This window comes from Thermobia domestica, chromosome 15 (genome assembly GCF_964235325.1).
Source record: "Thermobia domestica chromosome 15, izTheDome1.hap1.1, whole genome shotgun sequence".
Lineage (NCBI taxonomy): Eukaryota > Metazoa > Arthropoda > Insecta > Zygentoma > Lepismatidae > Thermobia > Thermobia domestica.
In genome coordinates this window covers 153,480,102-153,502,049 of record NC_137468.1, presented here as the reverse complement: position 1 = coordinate 153,502,049, position 21,948 = coordinate 153,480,102, and the positions used below count along the sequence as shown (strand labels likewise).

At 36.2% G+C, this 21,948-nt stretch overlaps 1 protein-coding gene across 3 annotated transcripts in view; it reads left to right on the top strand.

Annotated features, from left to right (window-relative positions):
• Window positions 1–21,948, top strand: part of LOC145671305 (uncharacterized) — a 107,737-nt gene that overhangs the window by 2,324 nt on the left and 83,465 nt on the right. For all 3 annotated transcript variants that reach the window (XM_081740279.1, XM_081740276.1, XM_081740277.1), the window contains exon 2: window positions 20,063–20,627. In XM_081740279.1, coding sequence (XP_081596405.1) covers window positions 20,164–20,627 — 464 coding nt within the window. In that variant the 5' untranslated portion in view covers window positions 20,063–20,163. The remainder of the gene's footprint in view (window positions 1–20,062; window positions 20,628–21,948) is intronic.

Sequence of the window (21,948 nt, the reverse complement as noted above, 5' to 3'; positions counted from 1 at the left end):
AAAAAGTAGGTTGATTTACGGAACAAATGAGTTGATAGTGTTGTTCAATTACTCAAGGGAGTATCGAACAATTTTTTTAGGGCAGTAGGGAATTTGTATAAACATTAAAGGCAAGTGGAAGTGATTTATGTGAGAAAAGAAAGTGAATTGTTGGTGACGAAGATAGAAAACATCGTGCCCTTAAGCGCTCAAAGCCGCCTTTACTCTTTTACGCTCGCTCGGCAATGCTGTCTGAATTTAATGTTGGTAACGTAATTTAACGTATGAAGCCATAAAACAACCCCATCGGAATAGAATATCGTAAAAAGTAGGTCCAAATTTTGGGCCGCCAAAGCTAAGCAATAACCAAAAGTAGCAAAGTACTAATTTACAAATGATGAAAATAATCAATTTTGTAAAGTAATGTAGAGTTATGTAGAAATAGAGATGAAATACTATTAATAAACCCTGAACCACCGTTAGTAATAGACGTCGGTCTGTCTCCTCTCCCTGACTCGAATTTCTGAAGGGGTAATCGGATTTGTTTTACATGTGAATTAACGCATGAAATTTCGAGAAATGGCTGGAAGAAAGGTCGTGTGTGGCAATGTTATAAAGATAGGAAAATATCTTGCAAATATTGTGAACATACATATTTATGCGCAAATGTTGAGAAAATGGTGGGACATGTGTCTTCTGACAGTTACCAAACGTAATTTGTTTATAACATTTAAAAAATTTAATGTATATAATATCAGTAGTAGAGTCAGGTTTAGAAAATCCACTTACATGTAAATTTAAACTGTTTAGCGGTTTAAAAGTATGTGGACTTACTATACCATTTTTGAAACATATTTACTTTCATAGAACATATTGTAAATAAATATCCATTTATGCGTACTCTCTAAATATAATAAAATATTAATAAAATAACATCAGAATATACATTTTAAAGAGTCCTCTAGGACAACAGTAAAAATATACTGTGATATAAAAACGAATTTAAGTTTGAAATTATAATATAGTAACACAATGCAATTGTCTTTGTGATTGTACATAAATTCCCATTTTTGAGAATCTTCCCAGGGAATACTCCCGAGAAATATCTTCCCAGGAGTTTACCCATCACTATTCGGAACTAAAATTTATTACTAAGTCATAAGGGTAGGGACATGCCGAAGAAGATACCTCGCGATCCAGATCGAGGTTAAAGTCGCTGTCGCACCCTAGATACTGGCACAAACATATGGATTCAAATGGGTAAGCGCATGCCGAAGATTTACGCCATATCGCGACGTAGAGGTTGACCGCGAGGGGGAATTAGTGGTCGCGATGATGAACAACAGTTTGTTTTTACATCGATGTTCAGCGGAAGCATCGCTGTGGCTCGTGTTCTCATTTGCTCTCCATGAAGCGCTGCACGTAATAAAGTGTTCATTTATTTAGAATTTCGCCTGCAGAGGATTGTGTGTGTCTATGCTCGAGAGGTTTTGTTGCACTATTATATTTAAATATGAAAGACATAATAGAACTACTGAAGAATGTTCCAGCACTATGGAATACGAAACACAAACATCATAATAAAAATGTTTTAAATAGAGAATGGGAGAAAATAGCAACTGAAATGGGAATGTCAGATAAGTTATTTATTTGAGAATTGTACTGTACCTTATTATTATATAAGGCAGTAGCGGCCACAGAGGAGGGGCTTTCGGGCTGTTCTCCGTAAATTGTAGATTTTTTAAAGAAAAAAGGAAGCTACTTTTAATCATACTTATGCTTAAAACTCCACGCCTTCTCCCCAATTCCGAGATTAATAAAAAGTTTCTTATAAATTCGTTATTGATATAAGGTAATGAAATACCTGTAAATGCATTTGCATAGAGAGGAAACGTCGAATAATGGAATTGCAGTGCCGAAACTTTATTTGCTGCAGTTAATACCCCCTCCACCTCGAAAATTAAAGACACCTGATTTATTTACTTATTTATTAAATTTTACTGGGAAACGATTTTTCGCTGAGTGGTGAAGGAAGCCATTTCTTCACAGAAAATTAAATAAAATGTAAAAGTCTTTGATTTAGAATAATGATAGAGATGAACAAGAGATGAGACTCAAATATTTTTGCGAAACAAGAGACGAGACTTCGGCATTTCTCACATCTCGTCTCGCGTCCATCCTTATGAATAAACTGTTTGGTTCTTTATATTTCAAAATGTGGTTTCGCAGTGACTTTTATGCACTTATGCAATAATTTCACATGCGTCACAGCAATGTTTCTCTTTAAACTGCGAACTTAAGAGTAAGGGTGCGACCTTCTCGCTATGAGAAATGCAAAATTCTCCTTCTCCGTCGCCCTTCATCCATCGCCACCTAGACATCGAGGTAGCGACCGCGACTTAAACCTCGACCTCGATCGCGAGGTCTCTTCGGCATGCATTTACACCAAGAGAATTCTAATTTTTCCACCACTGCTTCTGGTGACTCCATTGAATTTTATCTAATCAAAGTGCGACATTATCATGTTACCCAGCGCAAAACTTTTAGGGGACGATAAGAAAGAATTATATTATTCACTACTTATTTCGGGTGTAGTGCCAAAAGTAAACCTGCACGCAATCCGTACACTTATTTTCTTGGGAACTTTGTGGTGGACAAACACCGTGTGCGTGGGTTTTCTCGGGGTTATCCCGTTTCCTCCCACTTTCTTCGTTCCGCCAATTCATTCATTTCTCATAATCACCGTCTCCTTTAGCCTAGCCGGCATAACCGTGGGACGTAAAACTCAAAGATTTCATTTCATTTTATTTTCTTGGCACCTCGAAAGATATTTCCGTGCAGATTCATAATATTAATACAAACTGGTGTGAATCCTTGCTTAAAAAACTATTGTGCAAAATACATTAATCAGTGCAGGAAACTAACTAGCTTGTGTTAGATTCGCCAATAAAGATGAAAAATATTATCTAACCTAGGGCAGGAGCGCAGCAGGACTGGGTCACACGCAAGGCGGGTGTCACCAAGGACCAGGCTCCTGAACAATGGAGGTTATGCACACATATGAGGATTATAAAAAAAATATATGATAAAAAAAACACACTTTTCTAGATTAAACCAATTGTCATGGTTTCACACTAATAACTGTAGGATAGTTCTAACCATAACATACACGTTTGCTACATTGTGGAGAAATACCTTGGCAGTGCAAATTATTATGTTCCTATTCATTTTAACTACCTAAAAATATTCCAGAAAACTACGAATTATGCAAAATTTTACAAGATGATATATGATTATGATTTGTATAGACGATGTATGACTTTCGCTCAGTAAGTATTGCCCATTGTTGTGAAGTAAAGCAATACAGAAAGGAGGGACGTAACTTTACAAGTAAATGTTGAGAAAACTAAATATAAAGTTCGCCCTGACCATTATACTGATAATTATGGATACTTTCAAATATCAAATATTACTTTTGACAAACTGGATACTTCTAGATATCTAGGATCAACATTAACAAACCACAAGTATATCCACGAAGACATGAAGGCGAGTATTCGGACGTAAAAGGGATGAGAATGGTGAATGGCGGAAACTACCTAACGTGAATCTGCATAATTTATACTGCTTGGGTTTAGAGCAGTGATATTGGTTTTTAAGTCTAGGAGGGTAAGACGCGCAGAGTATGTAGCGACATTAGAAAAAATAACCATGCTTTCAAAGTTTAATTGGAAACTCAATTGGAATTAGAGCATTCGGAGACCCTAGGTACAGATCAGGGAACACTACTAAGATGGATCTCACAGAAATAGAAATACAAACTATAAACTGGACTCTACGTAGCAAAGCCCGTAGAGTTAGTTATTTCCAGTTTCGATAAACGAGTGTTTTAAGGAATAGATGTTTTCGCACTGTATGGCACGGGTGGGTCGCATCGGCGCGGTACATCTCAGCACAGATATGGAAAGTAACTTCGGACCATCTTTTCATCTCCGACGTGGCCAGAGAAATCTACATGTCTGGTTTTGATCATAGACATTGGTTCGATTTCCTAATGGATACTTTAGAACTTGACGTTATGATAGCTGATCTCTTTGCAGTATCTACATCATTTCCTTAATAATTTAATCTTCCCATACAGTATAAACAACTGAGAAGTCTTCTTGAAATTCAACAAGGAAAGAGTACAACAACAGAAGTTTAAGACCGCTGTTAGTTAAGAGTAACAAGAAAATGTTGTTATTCGGCGAAAACATACAAAGAGAGGACGTAAAATGTTGCAGTCCATTTCCTTATACAATTTGGTTGAATTCTTTGTTTCTACATTTTGGGATTTTATATTCAAAGTCCTTCTTTGTTGTGAATTTTTGCTTCGTTGCGTTGCCATCTACAGAAAGTTTTGGACCCGCAACCTGTTCGAAAGATAGCTGAATATTTTCCGGTTTCAAACACAGTTGTTCAGCATATCTTAATTTTTTCCTCCTCTCAAATCTATATTAAGCCTTTCATTTACTAACATACCACCTTTGAATTCAGATAATGTTATTTAGTAAACAAACGACTTTTCTGTTTTCTTTGTCGTATAACGAATAATAAGCACCTGCCAAAACCCATCGTCACAGCAGGTAATTACCGATCATGAACATCGAATGCCAGCTGTATTCAACATGGCATCGCTGTGATTCTTCCAATACTCATTAATACTCCATTCGCCTCGGCATGAATCGTTCTAATTTGGCTCGACTTTGCACTAGTGATTTCACGCTGGCTCGAGTCAAGCTGTTCTGAAGTCCCATTATTAAATGGTTTTACAAGGTAATGATATAATAGTCTACAAAGCCTGAAAGTTTATTAGACTCTCGTGCCTACTTTTTAATTTAGAGACTACTTTCCCATCTCACATGACGTTTGCAAAATAAATATGGGGAGAGATCTTCCGGGATTCCAAAATATAAAATTGTTACCTAGTTTAAGTGTATAACAAATGAATTTATTTAGTTATTCTAGCTAACCAAATGTGCTTTCTTTTATAGTTTAAGAGAAGCTTAGTTGTGATTTTTTTCGGTGTTGATCACCAAAGTATTATGATTCCCTCCACTTTCCATACTAGCTTTCTTTCATGCTCTAAATTTCTTAGTCGAAGAGGTCTCATTATTCGTCAATTGCAGCACTACAATTTTCAAGTTCGACTGTAAGACATTTGTAATTTTGAAAACAATTTATACCCCATTCTCCTTTGGCATTGCAGATTTTCTAATAAATTCTTATAGTTTTCTGCTATTGTAATTTCAAAGGAGTGTAAAGAATTGTAGATATGTAAAGTACGAAATTCCAGGCTACCTTACAATCCGTGATAATATTGAAATTTTTAACGTAGAAAAGTAAAAGTATATTTGCGGATAAACGAAAATCAATTTCAATATCTCAAGCAAAGAAACTTCATCCGCAGTTAAGAAGAAGCTTCTCCAGACTGGTCGGCGACCTTTACAAAAATTTGTATTAACCGAAAGTTTACTTATATAATAAGGAGTAAAATTTCGCTGCATTGCAAGTGGCTCTTCAATTACATTTTGTTTAAGTGATTTATACATAGGCCAATATCTTTGTTTGTATTGACATATTTTGGCATGGTTGTCGTACAGATACCTGAAATAACAAAGCCTGTTGCAAACGAAGTTAAGAGGCAATTACTGAGATCAACGAAAATCTGTCGAGCATGTCATGGTTCACTCTACATAACTATTGCTTCTTGTTTTTTGGCAATTCCTTAATGCACTGCGTAATAAATTCTGATTTATTGAATGAAGTCAGCAGACACTTTAATAACTGTGAACAAACTCCGGGCATGACACTATATTAGTGCAAAAATGCCAAGTTCTTTGCGATTTTGGAAAACGGAAAAATTGTATTATCGCGGTTACGGAACACAGTAATACAGACTGCTCAAGACAATGTAACTTTCGCAGTCTATTCACCAACAGTTATTGCTATTCTATATCACGTACCAGATCAGTCACCTCACACGGTGTTTCTCGTGGTGTGTGTAGACTTCTCACACTGAGAACTAGAATCTATCGATATATTTTGCTTAGAAGGTGATGGAATAGATAAGAATCAATTACTTTATAGAAGCATGAAAATTGGATTTCGTCAGGCAAAGGTCACGTAACTGGTGATACGTCAGGATGTGTAAAGGCTGACTTTGTCTGCTTTCAAATACCCCGTTATTGTGGTTCTTATACAAAAGATACAAACTGTTATGTGGTTTGATTATTCTTGCTAGATAATCGGAACAGCAGTGCCCATTACTGTTTCAGCTATGAACAAAATTTTAGCTAGGAGATATGCAACAAACATGAGAAGGTCATGTTTTGTTCTTGTTTGCCTTTTGAAATCAAAATACAGACTGTAGGCCTTCTAAATCATTGACATTTTATACTGTTATGTTGAATTATGTCACCTTTTTGCTCTCTTCACACGAATTAACCTACAAAAAAGCACTTTGTATTTCACTTGTAACATACACATGTTGAACCACACAAGCAACGAAAACAGTTGAGTGCACCGCCTCCTCGATTCACTTACCTGCCTGTTCATTCTTTTCAAAAACCATTGCCTCCCGCATGAACGCTTGTTTTCTAATTTCGACGCTAGAGTGCAGCACGTACTGCCCATTTTTTGTGAGTAAATCTTTATGGTTTGCATAGGAATGACCACGCTTTTCCAATAGTTTAGAAAAGAAAATGGTCTTATATTGTTGGGTATCATTCTGCAAAACAAGAAAAGTCAAGTTTGAATACAATGGAGTGTTATTTCATGAAATACCATCCGACAATGAACTATGTAAGAACATTAATAGGGGTATACATGAGGGATACTAGATTTTCCGTTTTTTCCTCAAGCCTTTGGCAGTTCCATGTACGAAACTCTCTAAGTCAATAAACTAACTGTATACTCCACATTTGATGAGTTAAACAATGAGGTATATTGACGAGGAGTTATAAAATGAAAAAGATCTCCAGTATTAGACTTCCAAACTATAATATGTGTAAGTGTTGGCAGTCTTATAGAACGGCTATGTCCTTCGGTTGACAGGTATCAGAGCAAAAACGGCAAGAGCTATCGACATGCAGTTTTCGGGAATCGATTCAGTGTCCCTGGAATATTTTCCATCTTTTTTGGACTACCTTCTACTTAAGCCGGATTGGTTGAAATCGACCACTTCCAGTTTCAACAGTAAAGCTTATAACTCAAAACGGTGATAGATAGCCACAAACTGTTTTCGGAAATTGATTCACGGTCTCAGGGAAATAACCTCTGCACCCCTATATTTTAGTAAAACTGGTTCTCAGTAATCGATTCAGTCCCAGGAATATACTCCATGTCTTCAATATAGTATTTCTATCCAATTTGCATAGCTTGGAAGTCTACTGTAGTTTTACAGTCAGAAACGATACTCACTTGTATATATTGGATATTCATGCTCTCGAGGCAAGATTTAAGCTACTTCACCTCAAGAAGCTGTTGCTATATTGTGAGACAGCTTTGTCATCTCGTTTCTCATAGTTGCTGTCTCGTATCGTGGGCAACACTAATTTTAATATTAAAACAATGTACAACTTGGCTTAGAGTAAAAACAATCTATATAACATGTTGTGGTGTGGTTTGCGATAGCCCAAAGTTTATTAGAAAAGGTACAATTCTTTGTGTTTCACATTTGTATTAGTAATGACTAGTGTTGGGGTTTAAACTTCCTTATGATATATATATATATATATATATATATATATATATATATATATATATATATATATATATATAGAGAGAGAGAGAGAGAGAGAGAGAGAGAGGGGGGCCAAAAGTAGGTATACAGTAACTTACTGATCAACCCATTGCTTTTTATATAATTTCTTATTGCTATACATAAGGTAGACTTAGTTTCTTTATTATTTATTCTTAATGTCTTTGTACTTGTATCTTAAGCTCGGAACAGCCGAAACAAATGAACCTATAAGCTGCAATGTTAGAGGGTATACCTGATCAATGCAGGGGTGTAGGCGTATACCTACTTTTGAACCACCCTGTATAATTACTCTTATAGTTAATGGCGCCGATTTCTCAGTAAATTTGGGAGGGGGGCATTCAGATGCAGAAGACATATGAGGATTTTAAGACAAATTGCATTCAAATTATACCGAATATCGCATATTCATAAGTACAGTGCGGGGGGACGGGGCCCCCGTCCCCCAGGATCGGCACTCTTGCTTATAGCATCAGAGTTCCTTCACACGAAAGCATAAAATTATATATATTCTATTTAGGCCAATATATGATTGAGCGTATTTTCATTTTTGTGCCTCAGCCGTAACATCAACAAATGTGTTTCTATTTGAACAAATATTTTTTCTACTTCTTCAATGACTACCGCATATTATATCTTTTATGCAAACCATTTAGATTTCTTTACATTCTTTCTATTAGCATGTATTGTGTACGTACAGATGTCAAACTGCAACGCACCAGGATTGACTGTCAAACGTAGGATGCCATGGTAGGACCTGCCACCTAGTGGCGAATTCGTGATGAAAGGTACATGCATTTTTTTGGCTGATTGAGCAGGCAGCTTAGAGGGAGCGGACGGATGTAGAAGGCAGTGGTTGAGTGTAAGGTTAGTTTTAGACGGAAGCATTTATCGTAGCATTTCTCGTAGCAGATGTGCTGCCAAAAATCTCGTATAATATTCTATAGCATCAAAAGTATATTGTGCTTTTACACGGTAGCATTTTGTCGTGACGTAGCAAACAAATCACTTTAGAAGAGCGCAATTATGGCTTCAATACTGAAAACATATTTCAGTCACTATTTCTTCTAAAGCCCCTTTTCGCATATGCTTATTATGATACAAAGGACTTTTAACGGTGCAGTCATACTATACAGATCCATAGATTTTAAAATTTACAGAAGAAATTTCTAATATTTTAATAATAGAGTAGTGTATAAGTAATGGACATATGGTGTGCACTTACATCTGAGATGCGTATTTACGTGGAAATATAGAAATTAAGGTCGAACCTGAAATGCACGTAATCTTCAATAAGCTGCCACAAAATTTTGGCAAATCTGTAATTTCCCCATTTTGTATCGAGAACAGAACCCAACCAACCCCTTCGGAGCTTCTAACCCGTTCCCACTACTGCTGCTGCTGCTGCTGCTACTACTACTACTACTATTCCAACTACTACTACTGCCCGTTGCTACTCTTCCTCCTCCTCCTACTACTACTCTTACTATAACTATAACTACTCCTACTGTTACTATTACTAAGTACTCCTACTCTTACTACTACTTACTCCTCCTACTACTGCTATTACTCTTACTACTACTACTACTACTACTACTTACTCCTCCTACTACTAATACACCTACTACTACTTACTCCTCCTCCTCTTACTACTACTACTACTACTTATACTATGGATTCGTAAAGTAAAACTACACGTTGCCAGCTGTCTTGAAGAAGACCTGTTAAAGTGAACCTGCACCGGAGAATGTACGAGCATACCTAAAAAATGATTGATGAAGGTACTATAAATGAAACAAGGAAGTTTTTTTTTTTAATGAATTTCTGTGTGGATCCGTATAGTGAAACTGCACGCTTTTAACTTTGTACAAACAAGGATGTTCCTAATTTTTTAAAATCAACATAATAATAGTATCCCTACACCAACTTATTTTTCTTTACTACAATTCAATTTCCCACAAAACAAAGAGCATCGATATTTGATACAAAATCTTCGCTTCCTTTTAACGCACCACGGCGCTGCAATCGGATCAGAAATGCTGGAGAAAATGCTACGAAAAAAAGCAGGTTCTATCGACAATAAATGCTATAGGATATGCCATGGCATGGGAAATGCTATAGCATTTGCTACTTTAAACGGTAGGATATCGATGATACGATTTTCGCTACGAGAAATGCTGCGATAAATGCTTCCGTCTAAAACTAGCCTTACAGTGAAGATTTCGCTAACGCACCACAGGGCGCGAACGCACATCTTGAACCACACAGGGAGCGAAAACAGCCAAGTTTAACAGCCAACATTTGCGCTTGATTTCACCAACACACTACAGGACGCAAACCCTGCTCTCTCTCCTTCTGTTTGTAGCTAGTGGTAGGAAAAAGGCTAAAAATATACTGGAAACACACATTGATAGGTCCATCATGTTCCTTCAAGGGTAAGCTGTTTAAAGCTATTTTGGGAAGTTGGAACTTAGAGCTTTGGTGCTATGCATTTTTGGTTTTGGTTGTAGACATTTTTGAAAAGACCCTCCGGTATCCCAACAAAGAATATCCAAATGATAGTGGTACGAAATTAAAGGGTTAGTATGAAGCTTCAAAATCATATGCTAATTTTTTGTATTATATCGTTGTAGTACGTTTTACGGGAAAGTGCTAAAATATTCCCTGCTTTCAGCTTTTTTACGTCACATGTATCAGAGGCTCATTCCATCTCCATTCAGGCAGGGGGGGGGGCATGTGACCATCTCCGATTTTTTTGAAAAACGTATATTTGGTAGTCCTGTTGGAGATATGAAACCTGCAAAGAGGATTTTCTCATAAAAAAATTGTTTTCGAGTTATGGGCTAATGAAATTCGGACGAAAATCACTATTTGTAATACAAAAGTGAATGAGCATAATCTTGAAAGACACGTAGTTCAGTAACTACTTGTGATAATTGGATGATTCTTTTTTTTATTTAAAAGTGCTCAGATTACATTTGAGATTCTGATATAAAAAGCACGAATTACAGTCCAACAAGAGTGTTTTGTAAACACCGGAAAACTTAGTAAAAAAGTAAAATGCAAGAATTTTGACATTTATTTTCCGTATGAAAGAATGAGAGAATAACCGTATTATTGTGACACAATATAATACTCCTTCTGGGATCCCTATAGATAATTTTGTTTCCCATCTACGATGGCACATGGGAGAGAAAACGTGAGTGAAAGTATGATAAAACGTCATTTTCGCCTGAAATTTGGGCGGATTTTCTCCTAAAGGCCATTCTTAAAAAATCAGAAAATCTGCCCGAACGATCTTTCATTGTTCCCTATGTGAATCATGCAAAAAGAAATGGAGATATTTGTGTATTAAATTTTTCGCAAATTTTTAAAATATTGTGTTGCACAGAGGCCGGGTATGCATCATGTATAGCATTGGCGCCTGTAATGTATGCAACCATGATACTGGGTAGTTGCATAGTATTGCGCAACATGTACCTAGGTATGATGCAAGTGTTTTACAGTACATCAAACGCTCTGGAATAGCTCCCATTTGGCATTTAGACTGCATTGGAGATACACTGCATTGTGTGAAGTGTTGGATGTCAACGATATTACCCATTGCGCATGTCAATGCATCGTCTTGTTTGTGTTTCACAATAGATATACTATCTAATGTATATAAAAGTTAGTTAGCATTGCAGATATGTCTTCACAATATAGCACCAAGAGACTTAAGTGCAGTGATTATCTAAAAAGACACAAGAAAGTAATATACAAAAGTAACACGAAAAATTTTACTGTTGTTGGTGATCTTTCAGAGTCATTACAAAATTATTTCGGATCACAAGTACAAGTAAACAGTGCTGATAACTTATGCTAAAACTGTTTTATTTATTACAAGGCTCGGATCGAGAAACCAGCTGCTTCGGTTGAACCAAATAGTGCGATCATTATTACAGATCAAATGACTGCAGATGACGATTCACTGACTTCAGATCCAATCTACGTTCCAAGTAGTGCAGTGATTGGTACTTTAGTAGTAGCATAAGTGTACTTGATACGCAAGTGTCGCCCGTGAAAAAACCAAGGCAAGTGAAGGAAGAAAGAAGAGTCACGTACGTAAAACGATAATCAGAAGAACTAGAAAACGTGTTTTCGACGGCAGTGTCTGGAAAATTACAAGATGCTTTTGGTGTGAGTGTACCGTGTTCCTCAGGAAGTTCGTCCGAGAGTTGCAATAATTGTGAAATGTGGTTTTCCAACATCACTTGTGCAATAGAGAAATCACCCTATCGTGAAAGAGTACCTGAAACCTTCAGTAAACGCATGATCGTCGAACGCATCCCATCTGCGACAAAGTATCTAATAGATAAGTCACGCAAAGTGAAAAAAGAAAAGGGTATGTGGGCAACGAAAGATCCGTACCAAGGACATCCTTTACCGACCGCTTACCTCGAGACTGCATTGTCATATTACGTAGATGGTAGTAAAGACTGTTCTAGACAAAGTTCGAATCAAAAAGATGTTGTTTCTGTATATGAAAACTGTGAAAAAGTAAAAAGAGTTAAACGTTTTATGACCCGATCCATCAAAGAAGCCTTCAGATTGATGAATGATACATCCCGATATAAAGATATCTATTTCTAAATTTTACTCTTTACGTCCCAAATGGGTTAAATGTCAGCCGGTGAAACAAACATGCACATGTATTTATTGTACCAATATAAATCTCATATGTACATCCCTGAGCAATCTTACTGGACGAAATATAGTAGATACAGATCTGTACTCTTTGTGTGTCTGTGGCGATCCTACCGAAAAGTGTTGGTTGCAAGAATGTGAGAATTGCCCAGGACTAAATGCAATTTCGGAACAAAGTTTAGAGATACAAGATACTGATGAAATCACGTATGCACTACGGGATAGAGGAGATATTGTGAAAGAAACTGGAAACCTAAATAGATTTTTCAAGCATATAAAGTACTGGATTTCAAAAGGAATAACTCATAGCTATATTCGAAAAATCCAGGGAGAAAGTATAGCGGAAATAAAAAAAATCTACACTTCTTGAAATATCCTTGGTATTGCATTTCGATTTTGCCGAGAACTGGTCTGTTGTTTTGCCAGATGAAATCCAAAGTTATCATTGGCGCAATTCACATATATCTATATTTACGTGTGTATTGTACTTCAATGGCAACACAAAAGGTTATGCGGTAGTGAGCAATGACTTGCAACATGATAGTGCTCATGCACTTTGTGCAATCAAACTGATACATCAAGATGTTAATGAAATCACCGACTCATACAATGAATTGCTCATAATTTATATTTCAGATGGAGCGGCTTCTCATTTTAAAAACAGGCTCCAGCTGTATGAGCTTGAAAAACATTTCCAAGACAATTCAATCAAGAGAAGATGGATCTTCTCGGCAACGGGACACGGAAAAAGTGCATGTGACGGTATAGGTGGGCTCTGCAAACATTACGGAACAACGTTTAATATTCGAAATGACTCGGTAAGAGCTATAAGGGATGCAGAATTGTTTGTCAACACCGTTTCCGTTCTTATCAAAGGCACAAGGCTCTTATTAGTAAGTACACGTACTAATCAAGACTTCAGAAATCCAAAATCACAAAAGTGGGCCAATGTTAAACCTGTGATTGGTATTCAGTCTAGTCATTTTTGGCAGGTCGACAATACGGGCACATTTTTGGCAAGAAGCACGAAACATGTACTTGAAAAAATACAAGTAACTAACAGTTCCAAAAGAATACATTATACTCTGAATGATCTTCAAATTGGAGATTTTGTTGCTTGCGTCTGTGACAAGCCGTGGTGGGTGGGTCAAGTAGTTTCACTCTCACAGGAATTTCGCGATATTAAAGTGTATTTTATGATTCCTCATGGACCTGCAACTTCCTTTAAATGGCCAGCTGAAAACGATGAGTGTAACGTTAATTTGAAAGATGTTCTTCTAAAACTCACTCCGCCGTCTCCTACTTGTGCCTCAGCACGCTATCACAAATTCCTTTCCAAAGAAGTGATGCTGGTACAAGACCTCTTTGCTTCAACATGACTTACAGAGAGAGAAGCCAGTATGTAATAATTAACTATGCTATTGATTAATTTTTCATGTTATTTGTACATACCACAAAATTGTTTAAATCGACCACTTTTTGTAACATGTTAAATTCCATATATATATATTCTAGTGTACATTTATATAAGAATATTGCATCATTGTACGTTTCGATTGACTTCTTCAAACGATGAAAATTAAAAAAGAAAAAGAACTGCCACGCCAAGCGTGTTTGCATACCCGACCCCTGTGCAACACAATATTTTAAAAATTTGCGAAAAATTTAATACACAAATATCTCTATTTCTTTGTGCATGATTCACATAGGGAACAATGAAAGATCGTTCAGGCAGATTTTCAGATTTTTTAAGAATGGCCTTTTGGGAGAAAATCCGTCCTAATTTCAGGCGAACATGACGTTTTATCATGCTTTCACTCACGTTTTCTCACCCATGTGCCATCGTAGATGGGAAACAAAATTATCAATAGGGATCCCAGGAGTATTATATTGTGTCACAATAATACGGTTATTCTCTCATTCTTTCATACGGAAAATAAATGTCAAAATTCTTGCATTTTACTTTTTTACTAAGTTTTCCGGTGTTTACAAAATACTCTTGTTGGACTGTAATTCGAGTTTTTTTTATATCAGAATCTCAAATGTAATCTGAGCACTTCTAAATAAAAAAAGAATCATCCAATTATCACAGGTAGTTACTGAATTACGTGTCTTTCAAGATTTTGCTCATTCACTTTCTTATTAAAAATAGTGATTTTCGTCCGAATTTCATTAGCCCATAACTCGAAGGCAAATTTTTTTTCTGGGAAAAACCTCTTTGCAGGTTTCATATCTCCAACAGGGTTACCAACTATATTTTTTCAAAAAAATCAGAGATAGTCACCTAATCTATTTTGCATATACCTGCCTGAATTCAGATGGAATGGGCCCAGGGCAGTCTCGATTCTTCCCTACAGTACTCCCGCTACTGTGCTTAGTTACGACAAACTCATTGAAAAGTCCATATTCTTACCATCCCAACAAAGTTCAACTTCTATCTATCACTTAAATAATTTTGTATCTGTAGTCCAGTATGTCGGCATAATTTTGGCACGTACATCATGTATTAGTTCCTTCTCCTCATAGTTTACAAGCCACAGCTAATTGATTATGCCTATGGTATTTTTCTCTAATCACGGTGGTCATTGTACTTTTTCACTTTTGATCAATGATATATATATATATATATATACATATGTACAAGTCTGTCCTGAAATTAATGTGCCCCATTTTGCTCTCCCGCGAGTATACGTCGCAGAAAGTAACCACTTGCGGAGAAAGGTGAGTAGAGTGTTGGGAACACAGCGCGAGCAGCCCCAGTCGGCCCCAAACTCCTGGAGAGTCAGTGCCTATTTCAGTGAAATTTGTGTGAGTGCACGGTCGAAATCAAAATGGAGTGGTAAGTGGTGACGAATGTTGGATCTTCGAATACGACCTAGAAACAAAGGCAGACAGCATAGTGGCACACGACGTCGTCCACACGCCCAAAACAGGCAAGAATGAGCAACCCGAAGGTCAAGGCGATGCACATTGTTTTTTTCGGTTACAAGGCAGTTGTCCATTTTGAATTTTTTCCACCTGGCCAACCACTCAACTCTAAATTCTACGTCGAAGTGCTGAAAAGGCTAAAACAGCGAGTCAGGCGCGAGATCAAGAAGTTCTTGAAGCTGCACCATGACAATGCTTGTAATTACACTGCCTTTATAACGACCAACTGCCTGACCAAAACCGGCATCTCAACGCATCTCAGGCGCCTTACAGTCCTGAATTGTTCCCGCCCGACTTGTTTTTGTTCCCGAAGATTAAAATATCCCTCAAAGGACAGCCTGGAGAGACTGGAGAACAAAGCAGCTACGAAGAGGTTACTAAAGGACATCCCTGTGATGGACTTCCAGGACGCACACAAAGCATGTAAATCGCGTTGGATCAAGTGTGTTGAAACAGTAGGGATCTATTTTTAAGAATATTGTGTAATTGTACGAATCGGTTCAATAAATTTCTTAACATAAAAATGGACACATTATTTTCGGGACAGACCTTGTATATATCAGCAAGCGTGAAATTATATATTCAGCCATTCCATAGTTAATTGTTCGAGTAGCTAGTTAATAAGTACGTATTTAATCTTTTTAATCGGTAGTGTCATTATTTTCTCCACTATTTCGTATTTATAACTTTTTTTTATTAGAACCTGAATTAAGGAAGTGCATCTCTGTGAGTGTAATCAAATTTTGCCATAAGTATCTAAAAATATTCTAAGAAGTATGCAAAACAAAATTAAGATGTTAAGATAACTTGAATACTATTAAATTGACTTCTATCGTAAATCAGGTGATAACTTGCTTTAAGGTGATCTGGTACCCCTAGCAACCTTGAAAGTTGGCGCATTTAAAAATCATAGCAAAGTTTTTCACTATTTTCTTCTTTATTATTAAAGTTACAAACGTCGAAATTTGAACAAACCTAGAGGAGACACATATCTATCTTTTGCCTGTTTTAGATTTTGAAAAAAAGAAACACAGTAAGAAAGCTTCTATCTTTAACTTTGAAAATATGGCAGCAGTAAGACATGAACTCCCTGCGACGGTATAATTTTCCTTTCCGGGTCGAGCGGCAAGTTTAGTTCTCTGTCTCGCTCAACTTGTTGGAATCAGGTGACTCATAAACAGCGGTACAACTAAAACCTTCTTTTCTCATCTCTCTCCCTCTTTTTTTTTTCTTTCTTTTCATTCTACGAATTCCTGGAAGGGTAGTTGGCACTTGTCAGTTTACCATTCCAGCAAAATAACATAGTACAGATGTCAGTTTGTAATCTTTGGGAAAGGTTATAGCAAAATATGTTGTTGGAATCAATCTAGGACAAAATTACCCTTTGGAAGCGAGGTCAAAACCCTCTCTTCAGAAATAATTGAAGGAAGTGAAATGCCATGTGGACAAAATTCCTGAGTCCTGCTTTTTTATAAATCACTTTCGTTCTTTGTTGCCTGTCCACATGCCCTCTTCTATACTATCTAGATCTAGAACTTTTTAAATTTTTCATACACATACGTCCGGTGACAATGCAATATTTTATAAATTACCGTATACTCATGTGTAATGTCTGCATCTCCCTTTTCCTGGAAGTACAGAAGGAAAAAAATAGAGATCCATGTAATGTCCACACTAGCATTTCCTAATTTTAGATTTTTTTCTAATAAATGAATTTCCCAAGGCACCTGAACGCTGTAGGATTGTATCATGTGCGTAAGTACATCCTCGATCAAATTCGTGTAAAATATTTTGTGCAAACTTTCAATGTGAATTCGAACAGAAGAGAACTAAGTTTGATAAATTCTAGGTCTCTTTCTAAGTCTCTTAATATCAATATCATACGGATGCATTGTGGTTCGAGGGTCTAAAAAAATAGGAAAGGACCAGGCCCCCTAGCCCCCGCCGTAGTTGCGGGCCCGTTGACGACTGTGTAAATAGATTCCTCAGTACTTTATTTCGCAAAATAAACACTACTATTTTATTTCGCAAAAAAAAAAAAAAAAAAAAAGCATTTGGACGGGCCAGTGTGCCAATTGAATATTTTTCTCAGGGCGGATGAATTTCACTCATATACGCACCCAGCCATCACACACGTAAGAGATTGGAGGTTATCCCTGTCTGGGATGAAAATTTTCTCTTGGAAAGGGAAATAAAGATTTCTCAGAGGAGAAATCCCTGGCATCACCTCGTCAATTAGCTCACTAGAACGGGCCTCCCCCAAGTTATAAGGAAGTCAAAGCGAAAGGCTGTAAAATGACATTTTTCATACATTTTCTGTCCACATGACATATTTTCGACTCGAGACGACAGTGTAAGTCTCGATCAGGGACGGATCCAGGACGGCTTCCTGAGTGGTAGGGTAGCGGTGAGTTGTAACACTGCTACTTAGGGTTACTTTAGTTTTATTATGTACAGACTTGAACTTTGGCAACACTAGTGCTTGGGCCATTGGGCCTTCCCTCAGGGTCCGCTTACAAGTCTCCATACCTCCCTATAGGATAAAATTAGATACGCAAGAATGTTTTCCACTTATGTTTGAAGGCATAGGCGATCCATAAATATTCATTTGTCGGGTTTAAGTATAATAATAATAATAATAATAGGATCCCTTTGTATTGTGTTTCGTAGAACAGTTGTAGACTTATTCCTCTGACACTGTCCGTCTCCGTATAAACATGTGCCCCCACATCTTTAGATTCCAAATCTGATCCGTCTCTTTGTTTATTGTTAATTTCACTGGGTTGCATTTGTTTATAGTCTTCCATCTTTGCATAAAACTAACAGTCCTCACCTAAAAGATGTGTGGTGTAGTGTGCGACGCAATACTTCCTTCTGGGAAACTCGGGAAACGTACGTATTGCAATCGGGGATCTCACCTGAGTATCCCATTTAATCAGTAAGTACGCTGGGAATTTTATTTTGTGAAGTGCGCATACATAAAAACAGGAAACATAAAAAAGGAAGCATTTAGAATAGTGATATTTTTACGCAAACGCAAAGGAAGCAATATATTTTGTTACGCCCAAGAATGTGTGTAAAGAAATTTTGGTTGATGTTAGAGGGTGTTTTACAGGATTGGGAAAGATTTTAAACAAAGAAACTTCATTTCTTAGCCTTCTGTGGATTACAGGGGTGCTCACAGTCAGGTTTTGGGGTACAGGTTGCGCCTATTATTATTATTATTAGTATATTATTTCTTTTATTATTATTATTTTAGATTAGAGGGCATAATTTGTCATTGAAAGTGGAGCAATCGAATTTTAATTATACTACAATGATGCTTTTATGAACACTAAGTATAAGAAGAACTTAGCATGAATAACATTTTTAAATAAGTAATTGTCATAATAAAGAATGGTAAATTTGGTGGGAGAACAGTAAATGGGAAGAATGGTAACCTTGAGGAGGAAATGGGGGCCTCTGCCTTTGTGTATATATTCTCTACCCATTTACATTTTCTAAATATTGTGATGTACATACGTATATGTAAGTCCCTTCTCCACACAGGAAGATTGTTGTTGATCCGAGATCGAACTAAGATCTTCCCATTTCAATAGTATATGAAAGACTCAATGGGAGGGATTACAACTTGCACCAACACCTCTTGAAGTACGTCACTGTTTGAAGGTATTTCTTTATTAATGTACATACTTTTCGAGAACTTCAGTTTGATGTGTTAGGTCCTATATACCTTTTCTAGCTATTTATATTTTTAAATTTCTAATCACTTGGAATTTTTTCTGCATTTATATGCCTATCTATCTCTCTCTCTCTCTCTCTCTCTCTATATATATATATATATATATAACGTCTATCTGTCTACCTATCTAACAACCGTTCAATTTATCATCTTTCATTCAACATTCAAATACTGCATAGAAATAAAGCTACATAGAAACGCAAGAAATAACCACGGAAATATGAAACACAATAGCGCTTCTTTGTTCTCTTTTCTTATGTTTCTGAAGCCGAAAGAAATATTTTTCCTCGGTTGGCAGGAATATCTTGCTTTCTGTTGTCTTTTGACGGCACACATATTTGTACTGCTATATATCCTGCTCTCACTCATAAAGTGATTATCCGTCGACATTCACATTTCAAGCAACCACAACTCGAAGGACAGACAGAAAGACGACCGTTAGACGCGGACGGAGAGGTTCACACAGGAGTAAATAGACATTTCAAAAAAAGCAGGCACCTGCTAAAAATTTGTGTGGGAGGGTTCAAGCTGCGTTGCCAAGTTTTTAAAGTCAAGTATGGAAGCTTTTTTACTGTTTTTTTTTTCCAAAATCTAAAACAGCTAGGGCATAGATATGTGTCTCCTCTAGGTGTGTTCAAATTTTGTAACTTTAATAATAAAGAAGAAAATAGTAAAAACTTTGCTATGCTTTTTAATGGGCTAACTTTCAAGGTTGCTAGGGGTACGAGATCACCTTAAGTCTCCTCTATATATCATTTATTTAAATCATCTCGGTATAGCTTTCCTAGAACCGTACTTTTATGGGGCACTCAATATTTTAATATTCATACATTGTGTATAATATTTTGGAATCAAATAGTTTTCTTTACCTTACATCATTGACTATTTGTTATACAATAGTAAATAATATTTTGTAATACTTTCAGATTTGTTCGTATCTCTGAAACACTGAATATTGAAGCACTCAAGCCTTCAACGTAAACAATTGTTAATTGCCTTTCGATTGTTTAGCATCGTTTTTATTGAGATGAAAACTGAAAATGAGTCCATCGAAAACTACAGTAATGAATTATATAATAGCAAAACTAATGAGTTGGAACTTAAGGATCCTCTTTCAACATCTATGTCATATTTGGAATGGAAGAAAGAAGAAAGTGGAATGGAGGGAGATAGTGATTTTAAACTTTTAAGAGAATCTTCGATGACTGAATCTAAAATTGCCTTAGAAGGTAACGTGAATGCTGCAGTAATAGATCGGATACTATCGTCAAATCCAGTATGTTTGGTGGAGCGTTTATCCATGTGTGATTTAACTGCAAACGCCAAACTTTTTCACAGTAATGTGAGTTCTTTTGATTCTGAATTCAGTGGAATTACTCTCAGTACGGAACAATCAAGCACTCATATGTTTGGCAGTATTCGAGATCAGACCGAAGAAAATGTAAAAGAAAGTGAATATCGAGAAATAGCTAACAATCATCAGAAGCTCAGGTACGTTTAGAAGTTAATTTGTTCAAAATTATGTTTTACATACATATTTATTTCCAGCAATACCTTGTTCAGTAATTTTTCTTCGTCTTCCAACTAATAGTATAGGTAAATTAGGGTTGGAGACGGGAAAAAAAATATTAGAAAGCAAATTTTCATTTCAACACATTCTATGGACTCCCCTGATACTGTACACAAAAGTCCTAAAAAATCCCACGTGGGCAACCGCCTGAAATGACGTCATCAATATGGCGGGCACGCAACTACGACTACTTATCCTTATGCGGTAATATCTCATCACATAACTGAGATACAAACTTCGTTCTGCTGCCAAATTAAAGATAAGGTATCTTATAAGTGATTTAAGCTAATATCGTTCTTACGTGTTGCCGCCATTTTTAAATATGGCGGTTATTATCTTAAAAGTAATTTTCTCCGTTTCATTTTATTTGTTTTAAAGTAGATTACTATGAAACTATCAGATATGCGGAAACACACCTCGAAGTAAACGTTATAGAGTGGAGTCTCACCTTTCTGAAGATACCAATATTATTTCTGTATGTTGACAATTAAGCGAACTACTCCATTTTGTGTAGCGCAAGTTGCTGAATTTTTAACACTTAGATTACGCTAAACATGTGAGATTATTTTTAAAATTAAATGCGGAAAGGCGTTTGGAAAACAAACTTCTAACACATTTTCTTTAAACTGCTAAGATTTCTGAGAGAATCGTCAAAAATAGCACATGAGCAACCACCTGAAATGACGTCATCAATATGACGACCATGCGAATACGAAATATGACAGAACTGAGATATGAACGTCGTTCTGGTGTCAAGTTAAAGGTAGATGAAACAAATGATTTCTGTTGATATCGTTTTTATGTGTTACCGACATTTTTAAGTATGGCGGGTATTATCTTAAAAATTAATTCACTCCATTGCATTTTATTTGTTTCAAACCAGATTATGAAACTACCAGATACATATATAAGAAATAGTTTTAGTATTTTAAAGTAACATTGATATCGTTAATTTATTTTACTTTGTAATGGAAAAAAGTCTGTATTTTTCATTATATTATCAAACAAAATTATTATTTAAAATAATAAATATTAAATAGTTTTCTGTTATAAAAGAACACATATTTAAAATTTTGTTTAACAACATAACATATATATTTAATCAAAATTTAAAAACCCTTTACTGCATTACAAATTACAAAACCTAGCTTTCTACAATTTCCTTTTAACTGTTTCATTCATTAATGTTTCTAAATCGTTTAGAAGATGGTTTTTAAGTTTCTTCAAGATTTTTAGAAATAT